This window comes from Pteronotus mesoamericanus, unplaced genomic scaffold (assembly GCF_021234165.1).
Source record: "Pteronotus mesoamericanus isolate MK-2021 breed Mesoamerican mustached bat unplaced genomic scaffold, CSHL_Meso_final contig_347, whole genome shotgun sequence".
NCBI classification, from domain to species: Eukaryota; Metazoa; Chordata; class Mammalia; order Chiroptera; family Mormoopidae; genus Pteronotus; species Pteronotus mesoamericanus.
The window spans coordinates 12,106,437-12,120,862 of NW_026555137.1; the positions used below are offsets into that span (position 1 = coordinate 12,106,437).

At 44.5% G+C, this 14,426-nt stretch overlaps 1 protein-coding gene across 1 annotated transcript in view; it reads left to right on the forward strand.

Moving 5' to 3' along the window:
* Positions 1–3,519: 3,519 nt before the first annotated feature.
* SMYD3 (SET and MYND domain containing 3) overlaps positions 3,520–14,426 on the forward strand; it is a 454,179-nt gene continuing 443,272 nt past the window's right edge. The window contains exon 1 of the mRNA XM_054576680.1: positions 3,520–3,755. Within this exon, the coding sequence (XP_054432655.1) occupies positions 3,592–3,755 (164 nt within the window). The 5' untranslated portion in view covers positions 3,520–3,591. The remainder of the gene's footprint in view (positions 3,756–14,426) is intronic.

Consider the following 14,426-nt stretch of genomic DNA (forward strand, 5'->3'; position numbering starts at 1 on the left):
TCTGCTTCCTTCTCTAAAGACCGTTCACATGTCTAATCCTGTCATAGCATCTGCTTCTCTGCAGACCCAAACACACACAGGAGTTGGGGATGTGAAAGTAGCAGGAAGGAGGTGGTGGAAATACTGAAGCGAGTATTAGAACGCCGGTTTGAAGTCATGTCCACTCTGGTAGTGGGATACCAGAGATGGGTGATTCCTGGTGATGACAAGCGCCATCCAGGTCCGGTGCCAGGTGGATCAGGGTTAAGCGCTTACACAGATATTTGCCAAGGGGCCTTTTATTTTTGCTGGTGACTGAGGATAACAGATGCTACCTGGCCTTTCTGAACCCCTCCAAAACCCGATGAGCTTAGCAGAATGTGCAAATGGAATATTGGGAACATGGCCCGGTGTCTGAAGAAAAGTTTTCACACTGGAAGAGTGAAACAGTTGCCCACACAGTTAGCTCTAGGTAAGTTCATGGCGACTAGGAGAATGAAGAGCTGGAATTGTTAGAACAGGAGACCCTTGCATTGGTACTTAAGGATCTTTTTAGGTGTGTGTTTTTGGAATATTGATACCTTTCTCTAGAATTCCTAAGAATGCAGTCTGAGTTCAGAAGGTGATTGGTACCAAAACAGGCATGCTCTATATTAGTGTAAAAAAAAGTTCTGTATTATGGAATATTACCATTTTTTTTCCTCTTATCACTAAATTGTAGAATGGTATGTAGCAGGTTATTTATCTGGGTCTCGGTTTTGCATGTGCAAAATGAAAAGGCTTTAACTATGTGCCCTCTCCTGTGATATTCTATGATCATCTGACTATATATTATCAGAAGTCCATTTCCTAAAGGGAGGAAAATTTCTCTTGCCCACCATATAAGGAAAATCTGGAGAGTGAAGTCAACATAGAGGAAGCGGCGCTAACACAAGGAAGTAGGGAGACATCACTCTAGTAACATTCAGCCCCTGGCTCCAGCCGTACCCTAAGTTAAATACGTGTCCAAAGCCAAGCAGATGCTTGGAGCCAATTTCCTTTTTTGTTTGGGATGGAACTAGTTTGGGGTGGAATTCTTATCACTTTCAGCCAAGAGTCCTAATGTAAGTACTACTTAATGGCGCTCATCAGTAGCTTCCCATTCCTGCATTACCGTGGCGGCTCTTCTGAACCCAGCTAGTGAGAATTAGCACGTTCACTCCTGAAGTGACGACTCTGGCTAGTGACCTCCAAGCCACAAGCCTGCACCTTTTGATTAATCAAAAAAATGAAAGGGTTTTTTGTTGCTGTTGTTCCATATCGTTAGTATATTACTTGCACCATTCTAAGGCTTGAAATAGCAATTCTAGTTACCTGATGAGACATACGATAGACTTCTAAAATAATCCAGTGATTCTTAATTAAGTTTCTTTCAGTTTATTATTAAAACTGCTGGGTAATTCTGGATTAAACATTAGCTGCTACTTAATTTACCTCTTGCTAATAGAATAGTGTGTTCAGCCTTCAATTAGAGTTTATGGGGAATTGAGCACAACACTCTATGTGCTGGGTTTTAATTTGCTCATTAAAAGCAAGGATATGAAAGTAATGGAGCAAATAGGGTGAGAAAGCATTGATTTTTTGTGTATTTTTGAAATTTGATTTAGATTCCTGGTGAAAGCTAACTGTAAAGCCAATTAGTAAGGATTTTCATTAAAAATATCAAATCTTCACCAAGACTTGAAGAAGGATGGTCAGTTTCAGGATCCTACCCAGGATTCTCATATTACTTATGGTATAGAAACCTCTACTCCATATGTCATGAATTCTGATGAGATCCTCTAGTTCTCTTTAAAATAGGTTTCATCTACTGTTTTCATACAAAAGAAACCTCCCCCAAGTTTGTTGAGTGCAGGATCGGACAAAGAGCCTAGGAATTCTGGGCTTCCGTTTCTATAATAAATCTAAATGGTAATGTGGTCCTTCTCAGGCAACTTTAAAAAACAGTAAGTCACTCACCTTTACAGTTTCTCAGCAGTCTTTGTATGGGAAATCTGGAACCTGAAACTTTTAATTTATCATTTAGGAATTCTGGAAGGCAGGATTTCCATTTCACAATAGTTAAATGAGTCTCTTACTGAGAAAAAGAACCATAAACCTCTCTTACTGAATATGTGATTCTTATTATAGGACATTATGAGCATTGCATTGTATTGTATTCTTATGTAATACAGGTTGTGAGAATCAGGGTATTCTTATAGTGCCAGAGTATTCCCCCCAGAGAGTGCTTACTGATTGCAAAGGTAACATGTACTTTTATAACAAGACTTATAGCAGTCACCCCTTTAACCAACTAATACTTAGTTTTATTAATAGTGGAACATTATGCACATTCAGAGTTGATGTGATGCAATAAGAAGTGCACAGTATACATTGTAATATGTTTTTGCTGAAAAAACACTCGGGCCAAATCAAGCCTCTGGACTCAAATGTCTAGATCTATCTAACCTGCATTTAACAGGAAAGACAAGGAGTAGAGGAGCAAGTTAAAGGACACCATGAGAAAACAGCCAGACAAGTACAGAATGTAAAACATTTTACAAGACCCCTAGCTTGGACTTTTAAGAGTCAATGTCAAAAAAACAAACAGCAAACCAATGTCATGAAAAAGAAAATGGACCTTTGATTGGATCCTGGTTTTCAAAAAAAGTACAAAAGCCAATCTTAAAGTGCTTGCTAGTATAGAATAACTTTTTAGGTGGGATGATTTTGCAGTTGTATAGGATTTCTTCTTATCTGAGGAAATGCATGTTATGGTATTTATGAAATATTATGCACAACAAACGTTATCAACAAGTGAATGAAAAAACGAATTACAGAAAAGTACCTGGCAATATACAGGAAAAAACTTAGGAGATATGCAACACCACACTGAAATTGTTTTGCTCATTCTTGTTCTTTTGCCCCCATAACTGCCTCCCATCACCCCCTTCAACACCCCTTCCATTATAAACTCCCTGAGATCAGGAACTGTTTCCTCTTTTTCACCATATTCCCAGTGCCTCCCACAGAGCCTGACATACAGTGCGTGCCCAGTAATTATTTGTTGAACAAAATGTTATTTTTCTTCAAAAAACCAAAATATTATGATGTAAAAGTATTAGTTGTGAAATGTTATGTCTGCAACTTACCAATGATTCAACAACACAACAACTTACTTTCAAGTGGTTCAAACAATACGCATGTACACATACTTGAATATATACGGAGAAAGAATGCGCAGAAATGGCTAAATACCAAGAATTGTCTGATCTAGGTGGAGGGTACAAAAAGTGTTCATTGCATTGTTTTCTCAACGTTCGGTCTGCAATAAAATTGTCATCAGAAAATACTGGAGGGGGAAAAACATCGCCTGTCCCCGCGAGTTGCCTAGGACTCCCGCGGCCGGCGAATCCGACCGGAGCGCCTGAGTCCCGCTCGCTTTGGAACCCCGCCTGCGCATGCTCGGAGGCCCCTCCCGCCCCGCCCCTCGGCGTACGTGTGCGCGCAGGGCGCAGGCGCGCGGCTCCCGGCAGCCCGCGAGAAACCAGCAGCGGGACGCGGCTGCCGTCCGAGGTGCGGAGCTGCGGCAGGATGGAGCCACTGAAGGTGGAAAAGTTCAGCACCACCGACAGGGGAAACGGGCTCCGCGCCTTGGTGCCGCTGCGCCCCGGAGAGCTGCTCTTCCGCTCAGATCCGTTGGCGTACACGGTGTGCAAGGGGAGTCGTGGAGTCGTCTGCGACCGCTGCCTCCTTGGGTACGTACGGAGCGCCCTCGCACACCTGAATCCCATCAGTGCTGTCCCGGATACAGCCCGCCCCAGGACTCCACCTGACCGGGGCTGCGCCGGAGCTCGGCGGTGCTGCCGAGGAGCCCAGACCCGCACTCCTCTTGTGCGGGTCCTGGGGACGCGTAGCGGCTGCCGGACTCCGCCTGGCCACCCCCTGGGCTGCCGGGTGGGGGCGAGGGTGTTGGGGCCATCCCAGGCACGGTCCCTGCAGGGCGGACAGCTAACAGCCACCCCCGTTGGGCTACGGTAGGAATTTGGGGGAGCCGGTGAGGCAGACTTAAGGGAGAGCGTTGGGCCGAGGGTAACGGCGCTGGGGAACAAAAGTCCGTGTCCTGTGCGGCATGCTTCGTTAGGGTGGCCGGGGAAATCGTAATTGACGGGGGATGGTGTAAACCAGGCTCCCAGCTGATGCTTCTCTAGGAGAGGATCTGGCTTGTCGGAGGCGGAAGAATGTTGGTGTTTAGGGAACACTTTGTGTTTTGCCTGAAGATGAACCGGACATTCTTAAGACTCCTTAAGGAGTAAATAAGCGGGAGACGTAGTTATATTCAGTGTATGCGAAATGCTGAAATAAATAGGTAACACTGTGCTGTGGGAGCCTAGGTTTCTGAGGTTCCGTGGTGTGCTTTGCATTTAAAGGCTGTGCAGGCAAGACTAGCCTAGATGTGAGAATTCACGTGAGAGTGTTTTATACGCCTGGAAGCCCTGGGCCAATGCAAAATGTTATGTGCAAGCAATTTATGGAAATATGTAATATATATGCACAGTCATAGGAATTGTGTTCAAGGAACAAATGTTACTGAGCTCCTGTTACACGCTCAGAAGAGCTCCTTTTGAGATGGGCTGGATGATTTTTCCCCCTTCACTGGTCTTCCATACCCATTAGCCCGGGATTTGGGTGAGTGGAGGTGAGGTAAGTACAAGACTCAAATCAGTAGCTTGACCGTTGATCTTACTATGTCCTTATTGGACTCATCATTGAGAAATTTACTTAATTTTGTATTTTAAAGTTACCAAATAATACTTGTATCTGTTGTTTCCTGAAGCAACCATAACAGCAACAACAACAACAAAAATATGTTGAGAATGCTTTGAAATTTTTGTAAATTGTGTGGTTGAAAGCCATTCGTTCCTTTCAAAACTTGACTTTCTCTTAAAGTCTCGACATTGACAGATGTAGGTGTTTGATTGTCATCAAGCAAATGAGAGAAAGCTGGGCTCGTGGTCCTCTTAAATTGTTTGGGGCTGTGTCTGCGGTTTGAAGGCAGGCCATAGGAGAGAGCTTGCTATTTCCCATGCTGTTAATTGGTGGAGAGGATGTGGGTCATCTTGCAGATAAAAATCAGATTGCCAAGTTATTTAGGAGTTGGAATAGAAAAGTTTTGGAATGAATACTTGATGACAAATTACTCAGTGAATTATCAGAGCTGTATTTGAGTCATATGATGTGGAATTGTCCATTTTCCAAAATCGACTACACAAATCCAGCTGTTTGTGGGTGGGATCTTTCTTGATTTACCATATTTTTTCATTACTGCTATCACTCATTTTTCTTATTAGCAAGAACTGTAATGATTTAAGCAAAAAAAAAAAAAAAGGCATTTCATGGAAGAATACCTAAGGGTGGGCGTTGCTTTAAATAAAGTCTGGAGGAAACTCGGCTTTGAAAATGGGCAGGGACCAAGGAAAGTTCCACAGTCAGAAGTGTGCTTGAGAAGTACTTGAGTTTGGGGCCTGAGAATGTGTCATTTCTGATGCGGCCTGGAAATACTGGATTCTGCAGCATGTGTCACCAACACCTTGACACTGGACGCTACTGCTGCTCCTCTTGCTGCCACTGCTTCTGTGGCCGCTGCTTGGGAAACTCGTTATTGCTTTCTCCCCCTTGCTTCTTCGTGATACCAACCTCTGATTCAGGGTCCTCAGTGGGTGTCTTGAATTGGTTGAGCTTAGGTCATTGCCCGCACCCTGGCTGCAAGGGAAGTTGAGAAGGTATTTGCCCTTTTTGGTTTTTAAGAAAAGATGGGCTCTACTTCCCGCTAATACTCACATGGTGGAAAGACCATCAAACATAAATATAGGAAAGGGGATATAAGTAAACGCCAAGCAACCAAACTAATTAAACTAAAACAAATAAATGGATTTTTTTATACTGACTAACAAAGAAGTGTTTGTGTACTTTACACAGAAATATATTTGTACTTTTGGATGGCCGGGCTATAATTCAGTTGTTCTGTGGCCATTGGTGTTCTGTTGAACAGTTCCTCTTTGGTGGTCGTGTTTCTGAAGCGCCTACCTGGGAATCAGTGCAGCCTGAAAACAGTGTTAGAGAAACCAAACTTCAGTGCATTGTTTTATGCAGTTTTCTACCGTTATTTAAAGTCTGTCATGATGGGGTACAGGTTCTGTTGTTCCGTATCATGAGTAAAATGTGTTTCTTGAGCCATCATCAGTTTTGAACTGCTTGAGAGCAGAGCATACATCGAAATTTTTGTAGCCTCAATGCCTGGCACATAGTAAACTCTTTGTTTGTATTATGACCGTCTAGCAGAATTGTCCTCTAGCTGCCTTGCCCTTTTGCTGCGTTCCTTTGGAATCAAGAAATGGAATGACAGTAGTAGTTTGTGACAATTAAAAACAGTTCCATGGTGGGAGGAACTGGGAACCAGATAGATACTATAAAAGAACAGGTGTATGTTATAATTACTTCATTTCTCCAAATGATTTATTGCTCTCAGATTGTACCTGATTTCCTTTGGCCTTGGGTGTTTTGATTTGTGCTTTAGTGCTTGCATTTTATTTATTTTCTTACTTATTTTTACATTTTTGTTGAATTTTTAAGACGACATTTGTTAATAAAATCATACAGCTTTCAGGTGTACAATTCTATAATACATCATCTTGTATTGTGTATTCACCACCCCAAGTTAAGTCTATTTTCCATTACCACTTATACTCCATTGACCCTCTTCTACCTCCTGTCAACCTCCTTTTGCTCTTTAATCACCATACTATTGTCTGTGTCTATGACTCTTGCATCTTTATTTTTATTAAAGAGAAACTTGAGGCCTTGGCTGGTCTGGCTCAGCCTGCAAACTGAAGGGCCGACGGTTCAATTCCCAGTCAGGGCACAGGCCTGGGTTGTGGGCCAGGTCCCCAGTCGGGGGTGTGTGAGAGGCAACCACACATTGATGTTTCTCTCCCTCCCTCCCTCCCTTCCCCTCTCTCTAAAAGTAAATAAATAAAATCTTAAAAAGAAAGAAAGAAAGAAAAACCTGAACCTGCTTCACGGCCCTTCTTGCCTTTTTTTCCTTGTCCTTAAGGATTGTCTTGTTTTTCATGTGAGTGGAAAAGAAAATGAACTGTGTAAATTGGAGAAAGAATACATGACTATTAAATCATTACTTGAAGTAATTTGTTACCCTTTTTCTGCTGTTGCACACATTGCTAGTTTGAAGGAGCACAAACCATTGACAGAGGGGTTATTTGTGTTACCTGTTTGTTTTGGTAAATGTACCACGCAAACTTCCATTGCAAGGTCCCTCTTCCCACTCAGGGATATTCTCAAACCCCCACTCAGGGAGAGATATAAGAATACTGGACTCAATGAGCACACAGGAGACTCTCACTGTTGAAGCTGTGACTGGGTAATATTTGGGGGAATTTTTAAGTCACTCTATGATTGCTTTTGGTTTTATAAACTTCTAAGGTGCCTGCAGTTTCCATATCAAGAGTTTCCTCTGGAAAACTCTGACAGTCTCCTCTGTAGGATAAGGAGGATATTTCTTCCATCATTAAGGCCAAACTGAGCCTAGGTGCCTCCCAGCAGCAAGGAGGACGAATTGTAAGTGGAAGATTCTCGTTTTCAGCTCTGGCGGACTGTGGGAAGAAGGGGGAACCGAGGTAGGGAGAACGGACTGTGAGAGGTAGATGTTCTGACCGACTCTGGCTGGCCAAAGTTCTGGGCTTGAGCTGAGCGTGTTTAATGATTTGAGGGGCACTAAAAGCAGGAGGCCTTTGACCTCGCTCCTTTTTGGAATCTGAGAGGAGACAGCTATGCAGGTTAGGGCTGTGCCTACGTTGGGGCTGGAGCACAGCCTTGGAAGGAGCGGGTGGATGGACAGATGAATCCGCGGCAGCGGGGATTCTGAAGTGCGTTCATACCACTGTGAGGGATGCGGTGGAGCTCAGAGGCCCGGGGGGACAGCAGGCGTGGTGACAAAGGATTGTGTGACTGTAAAGGTCAGGGTCGTGGATACCGGAGATGGGAGCCACCAGGACATCCCAAGAGGTGGGACGCCAGCAGGGCAGCGAGGGGACCTGATTGCCTCCTTGCAGCAGAGACCAGTGTGGGTCCACAGAGACACCAAGACCCGAGGTCTTCCTCCCACCCTAAGAATGTCCCATACGCGTCAGATGGAGAAAGATTTACCTTAAGGCAACTATATGAGCCAGTTCTGGGAAAGAGTTAAACGTACATGTCTGAATATGAACCGGAAGAGCCTGATGTATTATTTGGAAAATTTTAAGTTTCTGGCTGTTTACTAGGGTGAGTGTTCATGATGAAGATGAATTATAGAAAAACAGCACCATTTTCATGAGACAGATGAGATCAATTATAGAACATAAAGCAGCTACATTCAAGTTACAGTGTGGGTAAATATGACTAGGCAATACAGGGGAACCACTGGTGAGATGTTATAATCCATCTTGGCCAAGGACCGCACCTGGGTGGAGGCAGGAGGGAATACCTGTTGGGGTGAGGAGGAGAGTGGCCAGAGGGGGCAACAGCAGTGACTGAAAGGTCTGGCACACCCCAGGACGTGGTTGCTGAGCGACTCCGTCTTCGGGGAGAGAAGGCGCGAAGTGTCCTCGGAGGGAAGAGGAGTTACCTAGCGGAGGGTAGGAGGCTTGCGGCAAGCGCCCAGGGTCCAGTGCAGGGCTGCGCTGCGGGAGCCTGGGCCTGCAGCTGCCCCGAGAAAAGCTGTGGTCCTTCACCGAAGGCGAGGGCAGCTAGCAAGGCAGTGCTTTTTTCGCCTCAGTGTCAGCTGCCTGACTGTGAGGGCTGGGATTACCGGGTTAGTACCATGGATGGCGGAGGGGAGGAGGAGGTTGAAATTGTGGGCAAGGGAGGGCGCGATCCTGGACCGTGACTTGTAAGCTGGGACTGAGGTTGTGGGGAAGGAGACGGGCAGTAAAGGTGGTAGAATCAATGGATAGAGGACCCGATGTCGTCATCAGAGAAGGGGTGGAGTGACTGAGAATGAGATGGGCGGACATATATTTCATGCAGAAGTAGTATATGTCCTGGTACAGCAAGGTTCAGGGTATGAGAGAAAGCAGCTGAGATAGGGCGTAAGAAAGATGGTTGAAATGATCAGGAAACTGAGAGGTTTAGGTGTTAGGCGACTTTTGTAAAGAAATGAAGTTACCCAGAATCTTAGGTGTTGGAATGAATTATTTCAACAAAGGCGGAGGTCTCAACACAGCCCGGGGTTGAAGGGCTAAGTAGAAAGAGCTAAGTGGAGACAGGGAGGCCCTTACTTCTGTTCAAATAATAGGTAAAGAATATTCTTTGGGTTCACACTTGATTTTGTGAAGTTTGTGAGCACCAGGTGCAAATGAACTGCTGTATTACCGGTTCTTCTTGGGGGCGGGGAGGGAGTGGGGACACTGAAGACGGAAGGACGAGTAAAATCCTCTCAAAGGCTGGAACCGTGGGAGTTGGCCTGCCGCCAGGATTTGCAGATTCTTGGGCAGTGGCGAATGGGTTTACCTGAGGGTCAAGGACTTGGAATAAAATAAAGAGGAAGGATGGATAGGAAGGTGGATTGGGAAAGGGCTCTGAGGGTATGACTTCCATTTTTCTCTGTAAGTGGGAGTTATAATTCCTGTTCCTTTTGCTTCTCCCTTTTCTTCTGCAAAGAAGTGTGGGGAAGGGCGTATGGCAGAGACCTGAACCTGAAAACAGTTGGCGGCTGCCTCAGCAGGGGACGCTCTTAATCAGAGAAGGTGACGTGCTTTGCAGTAAGTTCTTCAGAAACCTGGTGCCCGCTCAGAGGGCTCCAGAACGGAGCCTCCACGGGGACGGAGATGGAGGCTAGTGCCTGGAACTCGACCGTACAGACTCCCCCTCACTGTGGCCATGCGGCGTCTGCAGGTGCAGAGCACCCAGCGTGCTCCCAGTGGGAAGGCACCCTGAGTCCCCCAAACGCAGGCCCTCTTTCGGGACCCACCAGCCAACTGCTGTGCCGCTTTAATTTTAGCCGGTTTTGTAATAGAGGGATCATTGATTTTTCCTCATTGGAACACTTGTTTTTCCCTTGCACTTGATTTGCCTTGTCTAACCTGTATGACCATGTCTGGCGAGCTGGCTTTTCCTCATGGGGCGGCGCCTGGCCTTCCCGGAAGGAGCGTGGAAGTGATGGACAGCGGCCTGCGGCTGGACTGTGCTTGGCAGACACTGCCGTTGGAGGCAGCTGATTTCACAGACCTGTGGGTCTCAAGCTTTTCAGTCTCGGGACCCCTCTATATTCTTAAGTTATTGGAAAGCATTTCAGAGGAGGGGTTTTAAAAAAAGAATTATATAGGACTCTGAAGATGTTTTATTTATATAGTTATCTCTGTTGGTTTTATTGCATAAAAATTAAAACTGATACGTTTTGAAAATATGTATGTAAAAGTAATAGATTATTACATTTTAACATAGTTTTTAATGAAACATTACATTTTCTAAAACAAAACACTGAGAAAAGTTGCTTGCTTTACATTTTTGCTAGTCTTTAATGTCTGGCTTAATAGAAGACCTTTAGATTCTCATAACTGCTCTTTTAGTTTTATGTGTGCAGAAAATTATATGAAATCAGAACCTGGAGTTATTTTAAGATCATTTTGAACACTTACTGTTAGGCTGGCTTTCCATCCTTTTGGTGTTTGAAATACAGTTGGTCCTTAAACAGGTTTGAACTGTGTGGGTCCACTGACATGCAGATTTTTTTTCAATAAATATGTATAGTACTGTAAATGTATTTTCTCTAGCTTACTTTTTGTAAGAATATAGTATATAATACATGCAACCTACAAACTATGTGTTAATCAACTATTTATGACATCAGTGAGGCTTCTGGTCAACAGTCGTGAAGTTTCTGGGCGTTCAGAAGTTCCACGTGGATTTCTGACTGCGCGGGGTTGGGGGCGTTGGTGCGTCTGACGTCCGCTTTGGTCAAGGGTCAGCTGCAGGTCTGGACTTCTCTGGCTGCCTCGATTGGAGAAATGACCTAACCTCTTCCTACCACAATTCTTAAAAATTTTAGAACTTTTATTTGGAAATAATTTCAAATTTGCTGAAAAGATGCAAGAATAGCAATAGTACAAAACATCTGCATACCCTTTATTGAGCTTCAACTATTAACATTTTACCTCATTTGCTTTATCCTTGGCACATTCCTCCTCTTCCTCCACTGAGCCCTCGTTTTTCTGAAGATGAAAGCTCCAAATATCTTGTCCCTTTATCTCTCAGTACTTTAGTGTGTATATCCGAAGAACAGGGGAGTTATCCATATCAACTTCAGGAAAGTTAACATTACTACAATACTCTATTGCAGTTTTGTCTCATGACCCAACAGTGTATTTGATAGCGTATATGTTTTTTCCTTTTTATTACAGGATCCAATGTAGGGTCAAGTATTGCATTTAATGGCCCTGTCATTGACCTTTTTAATTCTAGAACATTTCCACGACTACCTGTTTGTCCTGTATAACACCAACATTTTTTTTCCTTTTTAAAAAATAGGACATTTCTTATTTTGGGCTTATCCAATGTTTGTTCGTGGTTGGATTTGGGCTGCGCGCCCCCGGCGGGGACGCTGCGCGGGTGCTGTGTCCTCAGGGTGCCCCAGCCGCGGGCTCAGGAGGCCCAGCTGCCCTCGCTGTCGGTGTTGACTGTGATCCCCTAGGCAAGCTGCTGCCCTGCTCCCCTGTGCTCCATTTCCCCTCCTCCGAACTGGCAGTCTGTGGGGAGACAGTTGAACACTTTGGAAATACTCTGCTCGTTATAATTTTCCTCTAGGAGTAGCATCCATGGATGATTGCGTCTTGATTGTATGATCGCTGCAAGGTGTTGATTTTCCCACTCTGGTGCTCCCCACTCTTACCATTTGGTATTCAGCTCAGCATTTTACTATAAACAGGAGACTGTCCTTCTCCCTCTTTATTCATTTTTTTATTATTAGTATGGACTCATGGAGCTCCATTTTGCAATTGTTTATTATTAATTATTCACCTGCTTATTTTGGTACTCAAATTGTCCCAGACGATTTTGTTTTGTCTTTAGGTAGGAAACCTTTCAAGGTTGTTTCTGTGTCCTTGTGACATGCTGCCATTTTTTTTTTTTTTTAACTCCCTTACTTTTTTTAACTCCCTTACTTTTAGGCATAACAGATGTTCCAGGCTCATCCTAATCCTATCCTGTCCCAACTCTCGAATCAGTATTTTTTTTAAAGGCTATTTTCACATAGAGGGGAGGAGAAGGAGACAGGGAGAGAAACATCCATCCCTCTCTTCCTCTCACACGCCCGCAAGTGGCGGCCTGGCCTGCAACCCAGGCATGTGCCCCGACAGGGAATCGAACAAGCAACCTTTCGGTTCGCAGGCTGGTGCTCAGTCCACTGAGCCACAAGAGCCAGGGCAAGGAATAACTATTTCTTCACAGATTCCTGGTTTCCTTTAGTGAGGAATAATATTCGAGACTGAGATCTGAGCACTACGTATACTCATTACTCTAGGATGTCTTTGCCCTTTGACCCTTTTAACAAAGTTAGAAAGTATGCAGGTACATGCAAAAATGCATACATGTAGACATGTATTTTAGAAGTCAGGAGTTCTCACTCATACTTTCAACTAGGGTTTGTCTCCTCAGGGTGCTTTCTTGCCTGTTCCTATTTCATAATTGCACGTCACAGTTTCTGTCTTAGGGAGAACCTTGGCTCCCAAAAACATCAACCCATGTACCCCTTTGTTCAACCCTATGGATATCTCTAAATTGTTTCAGGATTGCTTTGCCCACATGATTACAAAGAAAAACCCTAGTTAAAGCAGTACAGAATTCATTTGCAGTTTCCCCCATCTCTCTACTCCCCCAAAGACAGAGTAGTTAAATACTGTGCTCATTTTGTATTCTATCTTTTGTTCCCCTTCAGTGTATTTATTGGTGTTCATTAGAAGTACAACTGAGTTCATTTGTTTCCCTTTGCTTTCAGTTGTAGATTTCTCTCCTCTATCCTTTTTGAATTTTATATTTTGAACGTGCTTCTAAAACTCAAAACTATAAAGATAGAAGTGCTAGCAGCCTCTCCCATATCCACACTGTTCCCCATCCTCTCTTCTGTAGGCAACCAAATTAATTGTTTCCTGGTTTATCTTCTCTCTCTTTTTTTTGTAAAGATAAGCAAATATGTACATGTGTGTATTTTTATATTCCTTTCGTATACAAAAGGCAGCATGTTATAGTTGCTTTTTTGGACTGGAATTTTCCACTTACAATACCTACCGGAAATCACGACGTACAGTTTGTAGAGATCTTTCTTACTTTTCATGACCCTGCCATACTCAATTTTTTATATGTACCATAGTTATTGATTTCTTGTGCGTGGGCCCTTTGGTCACTTCCAGTATTTTACTATTTTGAATAATGCTGCCTTCCCACTCGATGACATGGATGACAAAGAAATGGCCTGTGCCCTTCGCCACAGAACTGCGCATGACTCGGGGGAGGTCCAGGGAGGGACGCGTGGAAGCTGGCAGGGCGTCGGTGGCAGTGTTCACAGCAGCAGGGTGCCTCGCGCCCTGCACAGACCTTCAGAACAAGTGGTAGTTGCCCCGCTTCTGCCTTGCAAATCTCACCCACGTCTCCCGTGGCCTGGAAGCACACAGGGAGGGCGTTGGGGAAATGCCGATCCAGCCTGCTGAGTGGACAAGCTGCAGAGGCCACCGCAGCTCATGCCTCATCAGCTGTGCGCGCTGGTTTGGGCTTATCGGTGGGCAGAGGCGGTTCCAGTGGCTTTGACTTGGACTTTCCGAGGTCATAGCCCTTACTGTGTGGGTAAGGAGACAAGGCCGGGGATTCCGACCATTGCCGGGGGTGTCTATTCCAACTGTGCATTCTGGAACCGGAGGAAAGAACCCCAGGGTGGACCTGGGACCAGTCTGCTCTGTGTGGTGGGCCTAAAGTATCCGAGCCCAAACCCCCTTCTTTCCCAAGTTCCATAAGCTATTTCTGAGAGTTTGGAACCCAGCCTGATTTTGGGTCTTCAAGAATTAACTTTAATTCAGTGCCAGTGTCCAGTAATTCCCCCCAAAGTTTGGTTATGTCCTCTTCTCTAGTGCAAAGACATTTTTGTAAAAAAAAAAAAAAAAAAAAAAAAGACCTCTTTCTGTAAAGCTCAGGAGGGAGATTTGCAGTATCCATCCATACTGGGCTCTGGGTAGAGTTTTTCCACAGTGGGACCTTACCTTACAGTCAATCTGTAAAGTGGCCCAAAGCTGAGAATCCAGAGAGGGGCCACAGCTCTTTTTTTTTTTTTTTTTTTGGTGATTTAATCATATGTCTGTTTACTAGACCTAGAGCTTTCCCGCTAATGC